Raw genomic sequence first — 24898 nt, forward strand, 5'->3', positions numbered from 1 at the left:
GTTACAGACATTTTACACAGTACTAACAAGCGTACAGTTGGCGCAGATGTAACGAACGCTACGTGATGGGTATTTCCTTGCAGACGACAAGCAACTTCGCCGCAAACATGGCGACGATGCGAATCCTGACGTCACATGAAACCAACCTATACGATTGGGACAGCTACAGTCAGACTCATCGAAGCTTGACGAAAAGGTTACACCTCAAGGCAGCTCGCAAAAACAACAAATTGAAGTCGTCTTCGTAATTTCCAGTTTCGGAATCAGGATTTTTATCTATTGAAACGAAGGTCACAACATTGGAAACGTCGACTTACGTAGGTAAAAAATCTTGGATGCTGTGGAAAATATTGGAAAGCAAATCACTCCTCTGTCGCCTTGTAACCAAGCCGTGTTCGATACCCCGGTTGAGGCACAATGTGGTTCTGAAACCACTTTAAATTGTAGGCCAGGCCCTATTAACCTCTCTGAGCACAACAGTTCACTGAAAACAAGCTGTTATAATTGGAAAGTATACCAGCCGACTCGGTTTTCACTTCTTTAAAAGATGCGCAGATGGGCTAATTGGGACCGCATCGAACCAGGAACTTATTGATTGCAAGGCGGCGATGTTATCACTAAGCCATGGGGGAAGTCAGTCCTGGGGTATTCTTTTTTGAGTATCCATCAATTTCATGATTAAGGAAAAGTTGTAGAAAAAGTATGTAAATAAATATATATATATATATGAAGGCAAGTACACCCAACACCAAATGTTCTGTAGCGTTACAACTGCTGCAGAACTTATGCTGCATTATGTACTTTGAACTACTCCCTGTGTAATACTGTAGGTATATAGGCATTGACATTGCGCTTATTTATGTATGTATGTTATGTAAAATCGTTTGAGGTAAATAACAATCCATAACCACGTAGTAAGCGATGCAGAACTTTTGAACCATACTGTACGGGTAACGTCTAAACAGAACGAGGACAAAGCATTTATTTGCCTGCAACGGCACTGCGCGTTGCTCAATACGGAACACGCACGCCCTTTATCCAGATGGTATCTTATCGCCACGGCTATGCAGCACAACGTCTGTTGGCAATACGTAGCACGGCAAAGTCGCCCGCGAGATCCTCACGAGCCCCCGCATCGTTGAGCTGCCTCACGCACAAGGGGGTTTGGCAGCGAAGCACGGAACGTGCTTGCGGCAGCTGCGCTCGGCCAACCGAAGGCCCTCTGCGTCGAGGAAAACCAGTGAACGTTGGGGCCTGGGAAGTTTGGAACTAGTTTTCAGCTGAACCATGGCCGATGAAGACATCCGACTGGTTCGCGAGGTGGAGAAATACCCGCATCTGTACGACACGAAACGGGCGGATTACAAGGACCAGAAAAAGAAGGATGTTACGTGGGCACGAATCAGTTCGGAAATTGACGTACCAGGTAAATATGCGGCCACTTTCTTCCTTTTAACCTTTCTTCGTTTCTCGAGTTTTGTTTCACGACCAGTCCGTTCCACCAAGTCTGTCTGCTTTCCGCGAACACTTCGTCCTTTCTTGTGCTTCGTTTCGCGACCATTCCGTTAGACAGTCTTCTTTTTCGCTGTGCATGCGTGGCTTCTAATTGCGAAATGGAGGCCATTTTGTACATGTAGCATTTTCAAAATGGACGTCTTCTTTTCCCACAGCTCGCGATGGATTGTTTACGTACCCCCCCTTTCTATTTTCTTTGTTTAATTAATCAAATCATTTATTTTCATATTAGTCAGTCATATATTGTACCATCTTTCCACCCATCGTCCTCCCCCCTTTTTGAGAAACGTCTGATTCTGAGTACGCCACTGTTTCCCAATCTGTCTTCCTTTTTGCACGCGTCCACAGTTATTTTTTTTTAAGTTTGAAGTTTAAGGTCACCTTACACACAGATAGGCTAATTGGGACCGGTCCTACAGTTTAAAGTGGGATCCGCAGTGGCGGCGTGGGAGGCATTAACAGCTATAAAATCTTTTTACACTAAATTTCTAAGTGAAAATATTAGGTGGAGCAAATACTCTTTGGCACTTTTGCCCCCGTACTATGCTGAACTTCATCTAAAAGGGAAGTAAACTTTCCTTGCCGCTCCAGTTTTGGAACCCAATCGCCGCCATCCATCGGGGATCAAACCCGGGATTCCTTGATCACAAGGCGACAGTGTTACCATAGGTATTTTTAAAATACACCGTATACAATCAATATACTTTCACAGCGCGTAGAGAAAATCAAGACGAACAACTTTTCTTCGTTGGACTTGAGCCTGTGTGTGTGTGTGCCACTGACATTTTATTTTCTGGCTGAAAGGTCACAAGCATTAGTAATGTTATCGGAACGATATCGCGTCCATTACCCTTGGTTTGCTTATCATTTAGAGCTCATTAAATAAAGGATTCGTATTGTCGTATTCATTCACACGTCTTATCTTCGTTATGGTTTCAGCCTCTCCATAACGTACTAAACTTTTATTACCTTATCCAAACAGGAAAGAAATACATGCTAGTGATAACCATGAATGAATGTGTGTTTCTTAAATGCACACAGAATCCTAACGACGAAACTAGGAACTAACAAACAAAACGTTACTAAAAATGTTCGCCTTGATGTGCTCTACGCGTCTAAATGGGGACGCCCTGTATATGATCAAAGGACCATTATTGCTTATCTATCTTACCAAAATGTGTCTTCTGTGGTCACATTTTTAATGGGCCTGGTCAAAGCAAGCTGTTGTAGGTGGCAGCACCCCTGTTGTGTACCCACGCTTTTGATGGGCATTTGTTCTCCCTTTTAAATACATGGGGAATTTGATGCTGAACGTGCTGCTATTACATTGAATTGCAAGTTTAATTTCATCATCACCTCAGAAATTATGTCTGAATATCTTAGATGAATAATCAGAGCTGTAAAACTAAGATTTTCGAAAAGATGTCGGAACTCAAAAAAGCTTTAAAATTTGCATAGCACTTGTTTACGTCACTTGCAATTTTCACAATTTAAGTGCTTCACTCTTGTGAATCCGGTAAAGAATAATACATAATAATTCTGCTCGATTGTACTTTAATTTTTATAGTTATTATTAATAGCAGACTAATTTTTTCACGTGATATCATACGTTTCCACATGACTACTAAATATGGTCCTCTGTTTTATAATACACATTTATCGACAAGAATAGTTACGACAAAAATATTTTATCTCCTGTTTCATGACTCGCAACCTTTAGGTCTTTCTTATTTACAGGAATTATAATTTTAAAGTTGTTGTAACCCTCCCCCCAAAATGGACGAAAATACGAGGGGGGAAATTCTGTTTAATACATAGGAAACATACGTCAATTTTAAGTTATCGTATAGAGCATAGTGTATAATAATAAATATATAATGCGCTTACGCACTTAATACACTTTTCTTTATAATTTGGAGAGTTTTTCCGAATCGTACTCCCGCCGTTGAATTACAAATACTCGCAACAAGAAAAATACATAAAGCGTAGTGTAAAACTTAATTTTTTTGTATTATCGACCCACGGCAGCTAGGAACGACCCAAATTACGTCACGTTTAGTGCTCTTTGTTAATAAACATACTATATTTAGTCCGTTTGAGCTACCTAGCCGTTGCGCTTTAATATATTAATTCTTAGATTCAGGTGAATGTAATTTTCGGAAACTTATGACTTGATACATAATCTTAAAGGTTTAATAAACACATGTTTATTATCGATTTGCACGAGAAATTCTTACTTTCGTTGAAAATAACGTTTGAATAGCCATCCTGTCGCGCTCCAATGTAAAGCTTAGGGCAACCAAATGACGAACGAATTTTTTAATGGACACAACAGGGGTGGCGCCACCTCCGGAAAAGTTTGGCAATGAACAGCCCCATTCTAACGGAATTCTTGATGTACCTCCACTACACAGGCGTAGGCACGGGGGAACAAGGGGGCTATTTGCCCCCCTAATATTTTCACTTAGAAATTCAGTGTAAAAGAATTTTATCGCTGTTAATAGACAATATTATATTCTTTTTTAAAAATTGAGCACTTTCAAAGCTCACAGTTTCCAACTGCTTACGTAATTGGATGTAAAAATGACAAAGTGGAGGTGTTCAAAACTCTCTGGCTAACTGAACGAAGACTAACATTATAGGACAGAAAATTTTCGTAAGTCAGCATTCATGGGTGGGTTCATCCAACAGTGTTTCATATGCTTTTCGATATTTGCAAATATATGGGCATTCAATTCGTAAACGTATGTGTACTGGTGAATTTTTTAGTTTCATTAGAGTCGTGAATTTTGTTTAGATTCGGCTTTTGTTTGTGAGTGGTGGCGATTAGGGGGCACTTTTGCCCCCCCCCCTATTATGCTAAACCTTATCTATCAAGGGAAAGCAAACTGCCCTTGTCCCTCCCCAGTTTTGGAACCCAATCGCCGCCATTCTTCGTATCAGAGGTATAACATGTATGGAATTACATCTAAAATCACACTACATGTACACAAGAACGGGATTTTCGTTGAATCTGGACTAATTAATTATATTCTCTGGAGCGAGCGAACGATAGAAGTCTCCGTGCAAGAAGTTGACTCGAGAGGGTTCGACCATCGCACGTATAGATACGACGCATCAATACAGAGTTTGTAGAATAGTAAAGGACTTCCTTGTAGCGCGTTCTTCACCCAACGCACAGTAAAGAAACCTGCTCGTGCGGTTAGAAGGTGGTTGGCCGGATCTGGTTGCCAAAACCACCGTGGGTTCATAACTTGTTAAACTTCTCATATCTAGCGGAAGAACCTATCAAACTCAGGGTAAGGGAGAATATACAACGAAGTTGTCGAGAAGTTGCACGCAATTCCCAGCAGGTAGCCAGCCGTCTATACAGGGTGTATCATAAGTAATGGCGCAAACTGACACAGTTGAAAGTACACATGGACTTCCGGAAGGAGGGAAGGGCACATAAAAATTATATATTTCACACATAATTTAATTTCAGTCACAGTAATTTATGTTAATTATTATAAATTCGTTGAAGAAACATGACAATTTCAGACTGAAATAGTGTTTTTTGAAGGCCATCACTATTATGGGGGAAAATGTTCCTCCTTTGACCCTCCCTGGAAAAAATCCTGCGGACGTCCATGAAAGTACACGATAATAGAAGCAAAAAAGTCTCCAGCAAACGAGCCGTTTTCGAGATAATAGCGAATGTGTGGTTACAAGCCGCCACTGACTTCATTGTTTGTAAACGTCGTCCTAGTTGGTAAAATGCTAATAATGTGTGCAAATGTGTGGTTAGAATCCGTCACTGACTGCATTTTGTAAACACGGAGTGCTTTACTCCTTGCGTGTTCCGAGATTTGCTCTTTGTTTACAAAACAGAACATGTCCGAGAGGCGGCGTTGTAATCAACAGGATGGATACCAGTACAGAGTAAATGCTTGTGACCAATTCCGAAATGAACCGGGGGTGTTCGAAAGAATTCGAAAGTCAATGCGGAATCGCGTACAGTATTGCATCCGGTGTCGCGAAAGTTCCGTTTAAAATCTGTTTATAAAAACTTGGTCATTATTTTCTTGCTAGAAAGCTTTGTCATATCATTGGTTTATCGAGTTTACTGCAGGTTTTGTAACAATAATATCGCTCTGAGACACGATCTAATTGTTGCCGGTTTCTTCGTACCTCTTTACTGTGTTCTCGATTCTTGCATCCAGCTTTTGGTATGCAGTTTTCCTTCTCTTTCCCTCAAAATTTAACTGGATCTCATGTGCACCACACAAAAGTCACACCTGAAATGAAATGAAATAAATCGTTGGTGGCGAAGGGGTGCATTGCTCTCAGCGGGTGCGCTTCTTTCCTCCACGAAGTTGAGCGCAAATTTCCCAACATTCCATTTGAGTGCATTTATCATACAATCATTGCATCCGGATGCAAGGACGACACTTTGAACACCTCCTTTAACAGGTACGAGTGTATAGTAATTGTAACATGTAACATAATAACGTTTGTTAAAGTAAGTAGAATGTTCAATTGAGATCTCCAATGACTTTACTTTTTTGCTTCTATTATCGTGTGCTTTCAACTGTGTCAGTTTGCGCCATTACTTATGATACACCCTGTATGTAGGGTCGACACCTAAAAGGGTTATTTCCTGGACATATAAAAAAAATGAAAAGTAACCTGCAGTTACTGTTACTGTAAGGCCAGCCGCACTCGATTTTTTTCCAGTCAACTTGTGAATGCGGGTTCATTTCTTGCTCTCTGATTGGCTGTTGGAAATTTACGGTGCTCTGATTGTGAGAATATCTTATTTCCTATTTTCAGCGCAAATTTGCTGCTTTCTAATCTAATCTAACCTAGCCTAACCTAATCTAACGTACAGCGCAAATAAGATATTCTCACAATCAGAGCACCGTAACTTTCCAACAGCCAATCAGAGAGCAAGAAATGAACCCGGATTCACAAGTTGACTGGAAAAAGAAAAAGCGCCTGTCCCGCACACCGGATCTGACACGACGAGTCACGACGGGAAACAAAGCGACACGACGAGTCACTGCTTCCGACAAGACGAAACAAATATTAATTATTCTTATTAGTGTTTATTTTTCTGGAGAGAAAGTTTTCGGTACAAGTTATTTTGTTGTTATTATTTGTTATTGTGTTTATCAAAAGAACTGCTCTAAATATTGTGGTATATAAATGATCATTAGACCTCGGATTTTAGGTATTTAACCTATTTTTCCTTTGCAGGTAAATGAGAAATAAAAGTTACATCAGCATTTCATTAAAAAATGCAACTGATCAGGTTTTATAATGCCTAAAATAACCTATTTTGCTTGTTAGAACCTATTTTACGTTTTTGTGCCCAAATCAAACCTTTTCTTAGGTTATTGTATATTTTTTAAGGTTTTATATTATTGTTACATCACACAGAGGTATTTGTTCTGTTTCGTAACGAAAAAATTCAATGACTAACTTGTTTGAAACATACTCTAGAGAGCAAAATTGCTAATGATACAAGTATTAGTTTTACAACAATTAGTGGATCATTTTGAAAATGATGCATAGAAATAAACATTTGGTTAGAAAATTAATATTTTTGATGGTTATATATCTATTAAAATTTCTCACGGTCCCCTTAAATTTTGTTTTTAACAATTGTATCTTAATTATTATTTTTCAGGAACTATGAACCATTTTAAGTTTTTTGGAACCTACTTCAGGATTCCTTTAGTCTAATTTAATATTTTTGAAACCTATGTTAGGATTTTTAGAACCTATTTTAGGAATCTAAAAGTACATTTTTAGAACCTAAAAATCCGAGGTCTAATGATCATGCATACATGTACTCACTCACACACTTCTTTCGTTAAAATAAAATTCTTTTAGTTTCATTCTCACATATAAAGGCTACCGGTACGCCTGAAAAAAAGCATTGATTTTTATTATTATTGCATCTAAAGTAAATGTATAAACATAAGATCTATGACATTTGTCATTTCAGGAAATTAGGTTCTCATTTGCATCTTAAACGAATAGCACTCACCGCAATATATAACTTTTTCTACATTTCCACCGACAAAAGACAAATTTAGTTTTTATCCCTTTCATCAATTCTTTACAAGAATTAATGTGACGAGGAATGAACTTTTGTATGGTGCATTAAGTAAATAAAATGGATGTCCAATGTCGCAGCACGAACTGAGTTTTGCCAGAATGGAGTTCCGGTGCATTGCGGTTCACTTTAAACGCTGCTTCCTTCCAAAAACGGAAAAGGTTTAATTTGCGTGCTGCAACCACATAGTTATTTATTTAAAGACATGACACTACATTCAAATGCCCACTTACAGTGCCTTGTATTATAACACTGTTTGGTACACAAAATATGCAATCAGCAGAATTCATAAGGTACAATACTATGATAATATGTGTTACAGTAATATAAAAATTAATATAAGATTAGATATGAGGTTAGAACTTACACATGATAACCAAGGAAAAACATATGAGCTTCACCTTACATATAAACGATGATATATAGATGTAATGATAGTAATTAGTAAATAACACAAAAAGAAAAAAAATAGGATGGACTCTTTCGCCTGTACATAAAGAGACTGAAGTACTAAACAAAGTTAAGTCTGGTGTTGGAAGTAAGTTTTAGTTTCCCTTTTGAACCTTCGAAAACTTTGGAACATGTCTATCTTATCATATAACTTTGCAATTTCGTTATATAACCTACACATTCTCCGAGTGTGTGCCGCATTGCCTGACTTGTTTGAGCTCTCGGTACTTGAAACTATTATATGGTACATAATAAAGGATTTCTGAGAGCAGCTGAGAGGAGTCTAATGAGTTGTTTATAAGAGTTTATGCAAGAATAGTAACTGATGTATGTTTCTTCTATCGCCTAGGAATTGTACATTGAAGTATTTTTTTAGGGTATGATAATACTATTAGTTATTTTTCCAAACAAGACAGTGGCGTAGCCAGCAATGGGCTCGCCGGTCCTGATGCCCTCTCGAAATGTTGTCCAATTGCACTGCTCTAGATTTGAAATTTTTATGGACAAGTACATGTAATTTATAGATTTTGTGGTGTTGAAATTTAAAATTACATCAACTTATCTTGATTTGCTCTTGTTTTTATGTTAAGGAAGTGTGAACTAAACCTGTAAACGTGTCGTTTGCCCTCTACGTACGCAAGTTATTTTCTTATATCCAGTAGCGGCTTCTGCTTATTCGCAAGAGCACACCCAAATAAATCTGTAATGCAATTACTTTTTATTACATGTACTTTTGGAAGAGAAGTAACCGTAACGTTTTACTTTATTTGAGTAACTTACTCGGCTCTGCTGATAGACTAATTGATTGATTTGATTGATTTAATACGGTTTTCTGCCACTTATCACGAAGATAAGTATGAGTGGTGATATTGATGGGACATTCACTGAGAACACTCACGCCCAAGCTAAGCCTGTATTTGAACCAGGGTTGTTAAAGGTTCAGGAATTTTAAATACATTCAATTCCGGTCCATACACAGAAAAAAACTGGTTTGTTTGGAATTACCAAAAAAGTTTGGTTGAGCTGTTTGGTTATGCTTTTTGTTTCCGATAACCTAATGTTGCTTGTAATTACTAAATAGTTTTGTTTAAGAATACCAAAAAATTTGGTCAGACAAAATATGGTACTCGTAAACAAAATGATACATATGTAAGTAAAGAGAAACAAAACGTTTGGTTAAATTTACTATAATGTGCGTGAGCGTGCTTTCGAATTTGAAATAACGATTGTCCAGTTTCGTCGCGTGTAGTATGAAAACCCTTTGTCGAAAATTGAAACTCATGTAGATAGATAATTACTCGAAGCGAGTCTTTATGTTGCTGTGTAATCTAATATTCTGAAAAAATGCTCAGAATATACTTACTTTATACTGAGTTTCCTACACTGGCCGCTAGATGGTTCTGTCAAAATATGTAGAAGAAACATAAGTTTTTGTACAACAAATAATGGTACGTTTGATTGTAATCATAGTGAAAAATTGTGCTTTAACATTCTTCGAAAGATATGTGAACATCAAAGCTACAAATTAAAGAAGAAAATGTACTGCAGTGAATAAAAGTGAATCTCCCATGAGCAACCTTTTTGATTCTGGACTATATAAGTAGAAGGTAAAAGTGGCGCAAAACACGCTCGAAAAATGGTTAGTTCACGTGAACTTCCTATTCTGAATGTGTATTTTGAGATCAGTTAGTTTCTACTATCCATCCTAACTAAAATTAGCCAGATTATAACATGAGTAATTATGAATAAATTATGTAACAAATCGTTTGGTAATTTTGATTAAATTATTTGGTTTTCCTAAACAAATGGGCTACATTTTGTTAGATTTACCAAAATAATATTTGGTTTTGGTGACCAAAAAATTGTTTACGACAAACAAATAGAACTTGACCAAATCTTTTGGTACTGGTGAACAATTGTTTGGTTGATGCCTACTTTAACAAACGATTTGTTCACCATTACCATTTTTTTGGTTAATCCAAACAAACATTTTTCTCTGTGTAGGAGAGAAAATCAGTAAGCGTAAATTGGTTCTGGACCGTAAACAAGCTTTTTATCTATAAAGTATTGCAATTAGGTTCAGGAACCTATTTAAAATATCAATATAAATACGGTCAAGGAACCTTTTTTCAATTAAACTACGCAACTTGGACCGAATTTAAATTGTGCGAGAAAGAAGGTTCCGGTCCTGCAGCGGATCCCAATAGAACCCTTTAGAATTTATGGGTTCCTGGACTTTTAACAACCCTGATTTGAACCCACGACCCTTGGCTTCGTAGCGCGCTGTGCTTGCCACTCCGCCACAGAGGCTGGCGATAGGGTAATCGAAACTGAACCAACAATTTAAAGGGACCCGAAGTAGAACCACCGTGCAATACACTCGTATCCTTTGTTATCGATTTCTGGTGCGAAAGATGGAAGCTTAAGAATAAATAGTCAAGTACATCGATCGCCACCTCATTGTCATCGTCGCGATTAAGGCGAAGAGTGACAGTTTCGCTGTGCATTTCAATATCGTCAGAATGGGTACTGCCACTAAAAAAAAACAGTTGAACAGGGAGTGTGAAATTCGTCCCATGTTGCAGGGGGAAACGTTAAATATGATGAATAAGAATTTTCAGAATCCCATGTATTCCTTATCGAGAGAAAAAAATGCAACAACATCAACTGTCAAGGTTTTCTCGCATGCCAATCAAATCTTTACCCTGTCCTCTTTCCGTTCATGTGGTTTTCTGGGCTATCCGAAGTTTGAAATTCCCAATAAAACAAATAAAATATAACTCCCATAAGTGTAAAGCTAAGTTCCCCCCCCTACAACCATCCAGTTGACAGACCCCTCTTTCTCCAGCTCGCCGCGGGGAAAAGTCGGGGGGGAGGAGCAGTTTAGGGTCCTCGCGTCTGGCTGGACTCAAACTGTTCCTCCTGCCCTTAAGCTAGAGAGGTAGAAATAGCGACGTAAATTAAATTAAAATATACCAAGAAAGTAACAGTAAGCGTGAGATCCAAAGGGAAGTTTAAAATTTCACACATTGTTAAATATTTTATTATGAATTTAATATTAAGTACCCTTTTTTTGTTCATTTCAGCCGCTGACTGCAAGTCCAGATGGAGATCCTTGCGAGATAGATTTGTAAGGGAAAAGAAGAATTTGATAGCAAAGGCTGACAAAGGCGCACCAACCAGAGGAGAGCAATGGGCACTTCTGGAACCAATGGCATTCCTGTGGGATCTCATCACACACAGAAAGTAAGTGTCATCGGCGTATGAAACAGGGTTGTCCCATAAGTCATTGAACTTTATCGTGCATATACGTTCATTTAAGACAATGCAAAACAAGAATATTCTACTATGCGTGACATTAAACCATAATTTGCATTTAAATTGTTCGTAAAGAAATATCGTAAAGCTTAACTTCAGCACTATTACGACAACAATACCACTTAAATCTTTGCAAGTTGTCCATGTAGCCACAACCATCTTACAAGTAATGTTATAAATAAGAACTCTCCTTTCTTTAGTGGCTTAAATTGTTTAATATGCTCAGTTTCGATGTGCTGAGAAAGATTTATGTTTAATATGAATACATCATGGAAACACCGAGCCAATGAAATAATGCAAGGCACTAAAGAAACAAAAGTTTTTTTTTCATATTATTATTATTTGTAAAGAATAACACCACCATGAGACACACACACAAGCTTGAATATACACTAATCGTATTTTGTGTTGTGCATTCATTGCCTTATGGAGTGGAACGACTTAGTGGACACCATTATATCCTTGCTTACTTTTATTCGTGTGGTGTGGGTGACTAAACTGTAGGTCCAGTCCAAATTAGTCTATCTGAGCAATTTTATCCATGTAAACAAGATTGGCCCAGCTTTTCTTAAAATAAAAGCATGAAAAGTTTTCAAAATATAGGAATAACTACCACAAATGAGGGTAAGGTTGTTTTTTTCTTATTTTAAAAGACTGTACAAACTTGTTTACACATAAACAATCGAATAATAACTTGTGGAGCTTTACACGGCAGGGAAATAACATGAAGTACCAGATTGTTTTTACTTTTTGAAATACCACACAGTTTGAATGTCATTACTCTCTTGATGTGCATTAATTTAATAGCCGTAACAATGTTGTTTTTTACACTAAATTTTACATTCTAATCAGGCTCTTTTTAAATTATGCAAATTATGAATTACAATAAATCAACAATTGTTTTCATTAATGGAAAATATATACGGTTATGTGTTTCACGAGTTTAAACACTTCTGTAACAATTCACTGGTGATATGCTGGGACATAAAATATTGGGGGGTTCTGAACAAAGTAGCATTACTAACATTAAAGGAAATATTTTCATCAGTGTATGCCTGCATATCAATTAAAGTGTTCAAAACCATTTCAATCATTGTACTGGTGTTATATCCGTTTATTTGAGGAATAATTTGATATTTGATGGAAAAATCGTGTATTAATCCGATTAATCTCATCTTCAACCTGCCAAAGTGTGGTAGTATGCTATTTGTCTTGAAGAAAACGTAATACGAGAATTATATACAGGGTGACCTGTAATTAGATGTATTCCCTGAAAGGGGTTAAAGTAGAGGTAATTTGCAATAAATTTGACCAGAGGATCTAATAGCTGGTCAAGACATCAAGGACACCATCACATCACAAGTTAAGAGAACAAATGTCCGTAAAAAACTGCGTGCCTGCATTCGTAATGGAGGTGCCCACTTTGAGCAAGACGTGTAATGTTCTTTAATTGTATTGTTCATTGATTCCATTCACATGAAGATGAATGAAGTATTATTTCTTGTACACAAATGTGAATGTTAGCAACATTTGTACCTTGTTGGATAGCAGATGACACAAGGAAGTAATTTAAGTAATTTGTACGCTTCGTGTCATGCCATTTTTGTTATTAATACGTTGCCAAGTAAACTAAGAGTGCATTTTTTTATCATCACTTGTAAGTTTAGATTCACCCGTTACTTACATGTGATTGTTATTTGGGACAAACTTCTTTTCAACGAACCACTTATTTGTTAGCTATCAGAAAACGCTGAAATATGTGCCATACAATGAGCTGTTTTTTCTCCATTCGTATTTTTATGTGAAAAATTGTCATTTAAAAAAAAAATAGAAATTCGATTATCTCGAAAACTACTAATTATCATATGGTCAAATTGATTGCAAATTGCCTCTACTTTAACCCCTTTCAGCGAATACATCTAATTACAGATCACCCTGTATATTTCGGCTATTTTACGTCGCTTTTCTGCCTCTAATCCCCATGATGAGAGTGAATGATGGAATGGATGACGGGACGAACACAATGATACACCCCAATGTCTTACCCAGGGTTCGAACTCGAGACCTATAGCTTTGTAGCGCATGACGCTGATAACTTCGCCATAGGGGCAGACAAAGGGGCGGCTAGTGCATGTGTGTGTCGAAACATTTCGTTCATTTTTATGTGTAAGTACGTCCGTGGCTTGCCCAAGAATCAACAACTCGGCACGCATACATACCATCGTGACAGCAGCGTTGCAGTGTCAGTATTTGAAACAAAACGTACTTTTTGGACAACCCTCGTAATTTTTTTCCTTCTTGTCTTGTGAATGAAAATAAATACTGGAAGATAAAAGGGCAGCACTCAGATCGGTGAAATGACTTTTTTATGCAGCAAGCACAGATTACGTCTCCATGCGCCAAAAAATTTCGTAAGAGAATATGGGATTATGGCATCATTTGGCGTTAAGTGCACTTTACCGTCTTTTTATGCATCTGAGATTCCTTTTATAAGTGAACCTAAAGGGAAATACAACTGAAGCTAATCCATGTGTTGATCAGCAAGACTAAAAAAATATAGATATCGCTAGGAAAATCATATTGTTTCTAAGGAAGATATATTTAGCTCTTTGTAAACGGCACAAAATAATACCACTGAATCATTCCACAAAAAAAAACATCAACTTTTATTCATCTTTTTTGATAAATGCCTTCAACCATTGAACAAAATAGCAAGTACGAGAAATAAAATTTGTCCACGTCTTTTGAAGTAGGTCAAGTTTCAGTGCTGCGTTATTTCTTGACACTATATTTAGAAGTTAAATATCACTTTAGGTCTAAATTTATAGATTGCGTGAACTCCATGCATGTAATCAAGAAACAACATGTGTCAACATAGACTTACGCAGTCTAAGGCGCTACTGCTATAGACTGTTTGTTATCTTTCAGGGTTCAAAAATGTTCACCGTTATCTACTGATATGTTAAGTCAAATGGTAAATTTGCTTGCCACATTGCCAACTAAGTACTGACTGCGATAAGATAAGCGGTTGTACTGAACTTACCGAGTAAAAGAGGATGATTGCGAAACTCAAGATCGGATGACTAGAACATTAATTTTCAATTTATCGAATAACAACGATGTCGGCAACATGGACATCCGGACGTCTGGAAGGTAGGAGGGGTGGGGAACTCCATAGATATTTCAAGTGAAGCTAAAATAACATACGTACTTCTAATATAAGTAGTTTCATATTCAGTGGTAATACATTGATTTAATTTTTTAATAAAGTACTGATGAACATCAGAATTTCACTTTTTTTTTTGGGGGGGGGGGGGTATAATCCTCGCGGTCAGGAATCACTTGCACAGATCCAATTTCATCCAGTTCAGTGATTACACTCATGTTAATGGCCCATACTCGACTAGACATATACATCAAGATGAATGCCGTGAAAAATAAACCAGTCCTGAATGGGGTTGTCGTTGACGGACCCATACGATTTTGTGAACAACAAAATAGTGATGGTATGCATATCGCAGAGTTGTAATTCAATCTTACATCAAATTGTGACACTTTTGATTTCTCTTTTATCAATTTCAATACAATCTAGAAGTATTCGGGATGTCGCAGGTTCAAATCCAAATATAGTTGTTTTTCGTGGTAGAGATTGTATTAGGCGCACCCACACAGTTTTCAAGGGACGGTTCAGCTACTGACAAAGCATTTCGAATGCTATTATGGCTAGGAAAACTGAGCGAATAATTATATTCACCTACTTGCTTTTTAAAAGTAAGTCCAAGTGGAGTTGAAGAAGCCTTCGATGAGGCTATACGGGGATGGTACCAAAACAAGACGAGGGTACTTTTTAAAGCACATATGAAACAACATACTGTATAACCTATCTCTAAATCACAAGGCACAGCCACACTTCCTGGTACACATAACATAGTAAATCAATTTTCATTTAGACTAATTTACAAAAGTCTAGAAGGAGTATGTCCTGTCACGTCGTTTGATTTTTTTTTGTTATATTAACAATAAACTACTGGATGGAAATGATAGGTTGGCAGTAACACACGAGATTGTAAAACGTAATCTATACTTTATTCTTAAGTAACACTCAAATTTCCCAAACAGCCAATAATATATATATTTCTGTGGCCTATCCACAGACTCCACTTTCAGAATCAGTGAAGAAGCTTCTATAACGCCCTCTTTTTTTCCACTCTCGTTACAGGCAACTTCGGAAAGAGCAACCAGTGACCCAGCAGCCGGAGTGGGTGGAAGTGGCGGGTGAGCCCTTCTACGACTACGAGTCTGGGACCCCGGACGGCACCATGACGCCCCCTGGCGAATCGTACCAGCAGGAACCGTCCATTCCGTGCGTTGTCCTGGACGAATCGGAAGCCCAAGACTTCCACGACACCCCAGCGATGAAGAAACGCAGGCTGAACGACAGCAACTCGCTCGACAGGTACTCCTCCCCGGAGCACGACCGCCCTCGACGCGACGAACCCCATTTCGTCATCGAGCAGCCGGAGGAGAGGTCCGCGAGACAGCCGGACGAGCCGACGTACGTCATAGAGCAGCCGGTGGATCGTCCGCGCATGCAGGCCGACTCGCTCCGCACCGTTTACGACGAGGACGAACTGTTTTGCCTCAGCGTTGCAGCCTCGCTGCGCAGACTGAACGGGCAGAAGAAGGCGCTGGCCAAATTAAAGATTCAGCAAGCGCTTTACGAGATAGAGTTCCTGTCCGACCCCACTCCGGGTTCACTGCGTTCTGTGCTGTTACCGGAGCCGCCTGCTTATGGTCGTGGATCTTTTGGGGGTTCCCACGTACCGCAAACGATGCCCAAATTGTCCCGGCATCCGTCACCGCCGGTTCTTCATGCGGCATCTTCAACGGCTTCACATCTGGACTACTCTACGGCAGACCTGTGATTTTATATTCAGTTGATGATCTCAATGAGGTTGATTGACAATTTCTTCTGAAGAAATGAGCAAACAAAGTGGGTGTTGTTACTTTGAACAAATTTAAAGTTAATTTTATCGTTCAGCTTAATTTTGTACTGCTGGCATGTGAATATATTTGCGTTTCCAGTACTGTTTAAGTTATTGTGTGTCATCATATGCATGTGCGAATATCCCAAACACCATGGACATCCCCCACATCCACACACAAACACATATGTAATGTCAAAATGACTTCAAGTCAGTGTCAATGTGATATAATTGAAAATTCGTAACAAGTGTCACTTTTTCATCAGATTCGAAAATCTTTTGTGAGGGGGCTCATTACATTACACTTTATATTAAATATGCCAGTCATTTATACAAAGGAATGGTGCAAAACATAAAAAGACACAACTGCAAGATTCTTCTTATGGTTTCTGTTTCACTTTTGAAGTTCTCAGTTCAGTCAGACCTATATATAAGTAACAGGGATACAAGCTATGTCAAGATGTCCTGAAATGTGAACCGGGCCTGGCATGTGTATTGTGTGTAAAACTCTAAGAGCATTTGGGTTGTGAAAGACTGGCTCGAAACATGAGTCCCTTGATTTATAGTGAAACAAGTGCAAGGTTCAGAATTCAGAATAAATTTCTAATACCCTGAAATGTAGATTTGTTGTGCTTGTTGCCTATAAAGGAAGAAAAGCTTAATTGATCTTTTATTTCTTGTACCTCGAAACATTCTCTAGTTTCAGGAATGAAGGTTTGCAAGTTTTGATGTTATAAGCTGATGTTTGCAATGAAAAGAACGTATGAAACTTCGTTGTATACTCTATGCAATATTCTCTAATCCTTATAAATTTATATTGCTTCTAAGAGATTTATTTCACACCCTACTGTGGCTGACGGATTTAAAGCACGAAATTTCTACTCAATACAGGTATCCTATATGCGAAATATTGTGTAAACATTTTGAAACTACTTTACGTATTCTTTAATACAATAATATTTTCGTTATTCACTCTAAGTCTCAGTGGCGGCTCATAGTCTGGCTCTATGGGTGTGCACTTTAGTCTCGCGTCCAGAAGTGTTATAACACCCCTGTCAAATACTAGCACCCGTTTTTGATCAATTTTCACTGAAAATGAGGCTATGATAGTTATATTTCATGATTTTTTTAAAACTGATTTTTTACAAATTTCAAATATTTCTGAAATTATCCAGCCAATCACGACAAGAACGATGTTATTGTGCAATATGTAATTCAGCATTCGATAATCTTACAGAATCACTCAATACATAGAAGTACCGATCTACAATATCAATACTATTGTCGATTTGCAAAATTATTTCATAAAAACTTCCTCCTCCGCTCCGCTGATATTAATAAACAAAAAGAATAATAACATTGACGTACACCAAAGAAGCCAATCCAACTACCACATGGAGGAAATCAATTGTAATCTATCTAGCTGTTGTTTACTTCTAATGACAGGCTAATCGAACCAAGCAAATCAAGCGAAATTAAGAGAATAATAAATCTTAAACAAAATTACAGTACTCACTCAGTCCACACTGCCCTGCTTCGTATTTCAGAATTTTTCCTTCCCTTCCGCCGTATCTATATATTGCTGCAGTTGCTACAGGCTTTGTAGTTAACTTCCCTCCAAAAATTCAACAATGTTAAATATTAAGTCTGCTTTCGCTATGTACAGTTTCCCTATTCATCATGAAATCAAACAGTTTGCACTGAAACAGGTTATGAGATTTTGACAGCGCTAAACAATTTCGGAACTCTGTATCAGAAACACACAATGCAAAACAGCTGGCTGATTGATGTACGCTCCTTCCAAGTGGGTTGATAATTCGGCTACTGCACCGCAGAGACAGTTTTGTTTTGGCCAAGATGCACAAAGCAAAAGCAATATCAGACATGTTTAAAACACCCTTCTCACTTTCAGTTGTCCTCCTCACCTTCCCCCTTTTCTTCCCCTATCATGCACGGGACACAATCGGAGGGACAATATACCATCGACATTTCCCTTTTCTAAAAAGTAAAAAAAATCCCTCAGTTTCCAATGATGTATGGGTTGGCTTAACTCTGTCACACGATCTCTAATGGAATGGGTTTGCAACACTACATTTGCTCGCACACCGATCGCTGCGTTCACAGCTTTCGTAAATGAAGCAACCTCCCCTCACACGGCGCTCAAGCCAAAAGACCCAATCAGCGTCCACTACGCGACTGCTTCAACAGCGTCATAGGGAGCGAAACTAACATTGCGTTCAAACCCCAAGAGCGGCTCGATCGACGAAGGTTGATATCACTGATCGCAAGCTTCTCCACCATTTCTCTTGGTGAATCGGCGTGGGAACACTTGATGTTTCGAAGGAGATAGAGTTCAATAAATAAGTATAATAATAATGTTTTGCATTACAGATTTATTTGGGTGTGCAGGTGCGAATAGGCAGAAGCCGCTACTGCTAAGTCTAAAACAATAGGAACTTCCGTCAATATGGATCCCAAGTATTGTTTGCGCTCTTCACTGCATATCTAAAATAGTCGTCAGAATTCAAGAGAAAGTATTTGGTGTGATCACTGAGCAACCTATCCGGTTTCCGCACATGTCACGTGATATCTGATTGTCTGTTGCCATTGAGACAGCTGTCCGGAATATTAACGTTACCACGTGCTGAAAGGAATCAACATTTCCCATGAATGTACTCTATGTGATCAGAAGTATCCGGACACCCACCTGAAAATAAAGTACAAGTTTGGGCAACCCTCCATCGGGAACATTGGCAGTCAATACAGTGTTGGACCACCCTTAGCCTTGATGACAGCGTTCACTCTCACAGGCATACTTTCAATCAGGTGCCGGAAGGTTTCCTGAGGAATGGCAGCCCATTCCTCGCAGAGCGCCAAAATGAGAAGAGGTATTGATGTGGATCGGTGTGGTCTAGCACGAAGTCGGCATTCCAAAACATCCCAGAGATGTTCTATGGGTTTCAAATCAGGACTCTGCGCAGGCCAGTCCATTAGTGGGACATTGTTGTCGTCAAACCACTCCCCCACAAGCCCTGCAGTATGGACGGGTGCTCGGTTGTATTGAAAAACACAATGGTCATCCCCGAACTGGTCTTCGACGGTAGGCAGCATTAAAGCTGTTAAAATGTCAACGTAAGCTTGTGCCGTGACATTGCCATGTAAAGCAACAAGGGGGCCAAGCCCCCTCCAGGAGAAACATGACCACACTGTAACCTCGCCACCGCCGAATTTCACTGTCGGCATTATACAGGCTGGTAGATGTCGTTCACCAGGCATTGGCCACATCCAAACCCTACCATCGGATCGCCACATTGTGTACTGTGATTCATCACTCCAGACAACGGTTTTCCACTGTTCTATGGTCTAGTTTCGACGCCCCTTGAACCAGACGAGGCGGCGTTTGGTATTTGTCTGTGTAATCTTTGACTTATGGGCAGCTGCTCGGCCATGGAAACCAAGTTGCCGCACCTTGCGCCAAACAGTAATGGTGTTTGGAGTAGATCCTGATGCAGTTCGGAATTCCTGTGTGATGGTGGCGATGGATGATTGACGATAATGGTGTACGACCCTCTTCAACACTCGATGGTCTCTGGAGGTCAATGTGGGAGGTTGGGCAGCACGCTTTTGGGTTGTACAGATCCCTTCACTATAACATTGAAAACAGTGGACAGAGGGATGTTTAGGAGGGTGGAAATCTCAGACACAGACTTCCTACACAAGTGGCACCCAACCAACTGACCACGTTGGAAGTCTGCGAGTTCCTCAGACCATCCCATACTGCTGTCTCACACTGTCTGCAGACTACTGAGTCCGCTGACTATGTGTTCCACGCGGTAGATGGCAGTACTGTGTCGCCCTCTATGATAAACACACGTTTCGCGGTGTGCCCGGATACTTTTGATCACATAGAGTATATCAAACACTCGTTGCCTTCTGAAAAAGATTCTGTTGTGAGTGAAAATCCAACCTTGGGCCAGGGACGGCGCCGCGACGGGTGGGCAAGCGCCCACCCAAAAAATTCAAGAAGTATTATAAGTATTTAGAAAGATACGAATGCTTCAATAAAATATATTCTTGTCTTGACTCTGCGCATATTTTTCTTACGAATTTTGCCCATACAAGAAAGGCTCACAAATTATCATCCTATAAGAAGTTTCGCTGCTTTGGATTTACATTAATTTACCGAGTAAGATAGCGAAAATCGTAGCAAAATATGGTTATTTATAATTAATTATATTCCATATTTAAAACTTGAAGCACAAGACTTGTGATCGAGTTAACACTACTGTGATATCTCTACACTCAAAGTGCACTTTCCCGAGGTGAGAGTACAACATCATACAAGAAGAATATCTAGAAAAACAAAACAGATAAATAAAAACATCTTCACATTACTTCCATATAGTATGCAAAAGAACTTCAGATTCATGACTAGGCTTCTTTCACCTAACATTTTTGACAATGGGTAACTTTTCTCTCTCGTGTGGCAATTGTTAGGGACTGAAATTGTCTCCCAAGAGTTTCAAAGCGTTATGAACAAGAGAAACTCAATTTGTATGAAGGTAAGGTGTGAACAGGAGAAGAATTCGTTTCGTTTTTTTTTTTACCTAACTTCGTTAAAAGTGTGTCTTTTCTGAATCTCTAGGAATATTTCAATTGAACCACATCGAGCATCTTTTCCTGCATCAGTCAAGTCACCATTTTCTTCAGCAAGTAATAACATAATTTTTTCGATGTTCATTTTGCACATATTCCTTTACTTTTACACTTTTAAGTTTTATTTTGTGTGAAAATTCACGTTTTAATGCAAGGAAAGTTTAATTCAGAATGAACGAAAATACTTTAAAACTTTTCTAACAGGTATTAATTAAATACAAAGATTCGTGTAGGCGACTACACGTATTATTCATCCCAACAAACACACAGCATCGTGTTCCGGCCGAAGCGATTTGGTCTCGAGGAAGATGTTGATGGTTGGCCGGGATCAACCCACGATTTCTTGCGTTTAGGATTCTCGAAATATATCCACTTTTCATCGCCAGTCACAATCCGATACAGGAAAGACTTTCTTTTTTGTCTGGAAAGCAAGATTTCGCATGTGTTTTGGCGTCTCTCCAGCTGCCGATCGGTCAATTCATGCGGCACCCATTTTCCGATCTTTTGAACCTTTCCCATGGCACGTAGACGCATGGAAATGGCTGCTTGAGTAACACCCAATTGCTCGGCAAGCATCTTTTGCGTTTGGGTATCGTCCTCGTCCAAAAGAGCCTGCAATTGATGGTCCTCAACCTTCCTGGGCCGATTTTCACGCTTCTTGTCGCTCAGGTCAAAATTGCCGTCTTTGAACCGACGAAACCAATCCCTGCACGTTGTTTCCGATACAGCACTGTCACCTTAGGCCTCCACAAGCATTCGATGCGATTCGGCAGCCGATTTCTTCAAATGGAAGCAGAAAAGCAGAGCTTCCCGCATATGCTCTTTTTCTGGCACAAAACTAGACATGCTTATAACTTGACAAGTTTAAAAACAAGACGCTGCAATCCATTGTTTGCGCACCTCACATCACATTTCCCCACTCCATTGTCTGCGGCGACGTTCATTCGCAGTGTTGCAAATTGGAAGGAGCTGAATCCGCTGAGAATTTTCAACGAAATTTGAATGTGAAAGGCATGAATTAGTATCCCGTCACCTACGCTACCTATTGATTGCGCTAAATTCTAAATACATTTTGATATTTTCCCTTTAAACCTTAAATGAATTAAGTTATATTAGGGATATTTCTTAGCAGCATAAGAAATGTATGAAATAAAACGATGAAATATAAACGATAGAACTGAGCTCACCTTCTAAATGTTTTCCAGTTCTCCTTCATCAGTTTCACTCTCCCACTCATCCGAGTCTGTGTCTACCGATGAATCTGTGTCCGTGTCTGAATCGGCTTCACCAAGTCTAATTATCAGTTCATCTACACGCTCGTCCATAAGTCCATCTCTTTCAAAGTAAGAATCTTGCAGCCAAGAGTAAAGAGCATGAATATTTCAATGCTTTAGAAAAGAACACAGGCAAGCGTGTTATCAGATTGCCTTCTCGTGGTGATTGTTGTACGATAAACAAACGAGCCACCACCCCACTCGGTAAAAAACAAAAAAAAACTGGACTGCTCGATGTCGCATTCAGAACATGAAGTCATTCGCCCTGTAGTTTCTCTTAGTTATAAATCTTAACGCACGTGCGTAATACTACAGTTTACGATCGGCGCACCGCACGCATTTTCAAAGGCCGGATTAAATCAAATGAACCACTGATATAATAGGAGCCTGCATGCACCGTCACGCTAAACTGTGAAAATTGTTTGTCATATTTGTTTTAGCTTAATTTTGCTGAGTTGGCACCACTGGTACTCTCAACGCCAAACCAGTGAGTAGAAGAGTGGTGGGGAGGATGACGTAATACGAAGTGCTCCGCAGCGATCTGCGCATATCGGGACTTAACTTGTCAGGCTATACCACAGGAACACTGTCTGTTGTCTGCACGTGCTGACGATGTGCACTGATTCGTGTTGGCAGATGTCCAACTCATACAAACACCAGGTATGGCGTGCCCATGGTAGCTTCATACGCTCACTAACGCCATCTATGAGCAAACAGTAGATTTAAGCTTATACACCTGGTACTTTGGAACACCCCTATGAGCCAAGCAAAAGGATCATCCATTATCATTACTAGTGTTGAACAATAGCGTATATCGTCCAGACGATATTTGGCGATATATCGTTACGTTATTTTAGCGATATATATATATATCGTGGAGACGATATATCGCCGATATCACGATACGGAAAAATATCGTATCGTCTGTGACGATATATCGCGATATCAAATTTTCGATATTGTCCATCACTGTTCATTACACCTCAACGAAGAAGCAGTGCTCTTTTCAGTGAAAAACTCATATTATTAAATTGGTAAATTCAAAATCATTCATTTGAATTATGGACAAATAAAAAAGTTTCTTCACAATTGTCGGGGATTATCATACTTTCTGTCATCATCCTTGATACAACATTGTATGGCAAGAAAAGTTATTTCGTTTTGGAAAGTACGTCAATAGTAGCAAATAAAGGAGGACAGTTGAAAGTTGCGCAACTGTAAATGTTGAATTTTGGCATAACTTGCTTTCCGAATCTAAAACGCTAAAATTACATTTCAAATAGTTTTGCTGCAAGGTTGCTTCACTCCATGAAGCATTAGGCCTCGTTCCTCTGCAAGGGACGGCGCTAGCTTCACACATATAAATACTACTTGTAGCCTTCGGTGCCTCTTGCATTTGTAAATAATTTGTTCCATAATTGTCGCATGAATTAAGCAATATACTCTAATTTGCCACCTAAATGTCAATCTTTCTTCCACGCTACACCCTGGACTGCATTTTTCAGACTAACGAGGCTCTGGCGTCTGTACTCACATCCAGTACATTCCTCTGTGGACCTTGTTTTGTGACCCATGTGTGTTTGCGACTGTCCTTTCATCTATTTAATCTTATCACAATTCATCCTCATCTTTGCGATTAGTCCAAAGAGGAAGAAAAGTGAAGTTAAATTAAACAAACCAATCAAAACAATTATTCTAATCTGCTGCGTTCAGCTAATTAAGTACAATAATAATAACCCGCAGCTCTACAGCCCGTGAGGGCCTTGGCTTACCTACCGACTGCTGGTCTCCCTCCCACACTGTTCCTCCGTCACCTGTTGTAGCGTGGAGATCTTAGACCAGTATTGGGGTGACGGGTGGTCAGCCCGTCGAACCCCCAGCCGTTGTAGGTCTTCTCGACCAGGTTACCACTCACTCATTCGGAGCTTCCCAATTTCCTCACGATGATGGGTTGCCACCGGCGCTGATTAAGTATAGTATGTGTTAAATTCCATCTTCATTGAAAGGGGTGACAAAATATCCACTTACAAAGCGAAGTACACAGTGAGCAGTTGAAGGCATGTGCAGAGAGACATATTGAAGGGAAGGGACACTTAAATGAGCCAAGCGGTTTTACAACATAGGTGACGACATGAAGTCACTTCCTACTCTTTCCTAGATTGGAGTGGATAAAAGGAAATTCAATCAGAAGATTTGGCGAACGGATTACCCGTGCGCACGCATGTGTGTGAAAGCGAGAGGGGGAGGGGGTTAATACAAACAGAGGAAATTTGTGGTAAAAGATAAATAAGGCATACATCAGCAAAGAGAAAAGGCGAAAGAAATACAGGAGAGGCGAGATAATACGTGTCTGTGAAAATCATATATTTTATATCTGCCCACCCTAATTTATCAATATTTGGCTCCTGCCCACCCGGTCTAAATTTTCTGACGCCGCCCCTGCCTTGGACACTGACATATATCTTAAGATATGCATTGAAGAGCGCAAGCAATTCTTTCGATCCATATTGACGGAAGTTCCCATTGTTTGCTAAAGCAAAACAATAAATAGAGTGAATAATAACAATATTATTGTTGTTGTTGATTTGATGTTTTAA

The 24898-nt window shown here is 39.2% G+C and overlaps 2 protein-coding genes across 5 annotated transcripts in view; one reads left to right on the forward strand and one right to left on the reverse strand.

Annotated features, from left to right (window-relative positions):
- LOC145980421 (uncharacterized) overlaps window positions 1–24898 on the reverse strand; it is a 157497-nt gene that overhangs the window by 54018 nt on the left and 78581 nt on the right. The window lies entirely within an intron of this gene.
- Window positions 1141–17015, forward strand: LOC145979999 (uncharacterized). The gene is made up of 3 exons (XM_083112945.1): window positions 1141–1426; window positions 11155–11314; window positions 15606–17015. The coding sequence occupies exons 1-3, from the start codon at window positions 1288–1290 to the stop codon at window positions 16309–16311; spliced, it is 1005 nt and encodes a 334-aa protein (XP_082969071.1). The 5' UTR covers window positions 1141–1287; the 3' UTR covers window positions 16312–17015.

The sequence above is a fragment of the Lepisma saccharinum genome, chromosome 27 (assembly GCF_977018435.1).
Source record: "Lepisma saccharinum chromosome 27, izLepSacc3.1, whole genome shotgun sequence".
Taxonomy (NCBI): Eukaryota; Metazoa; Arthropoda; class Insecta; order Zygentoma; family Lepismatidae; genus Lepisma; species Lepisma saccharinum.

Coding starts and splice junctions, on each gene's coding strand:
- LOC145979999 (XM_083112945.1), top strand. CDS start 1,288: ATGGCCGATGAAGACATCCGACTGGTTCGCGAGGTGGAGAAATACCCG. Junction 1,427..11,154: donor TTCGGAAATTGACGTACCAG/GTAAATATGCGG, acceptor TGTTCATTTCAG/CCGCTGACTGCAAGTCCAGA. Junction 11,315..15,605: donor GATCTCATCACACACAGAAA/GTAAGTGTCATC, acceptor CTCTCGTTACAG/GCAACTTCGGAAAGAGCAAC.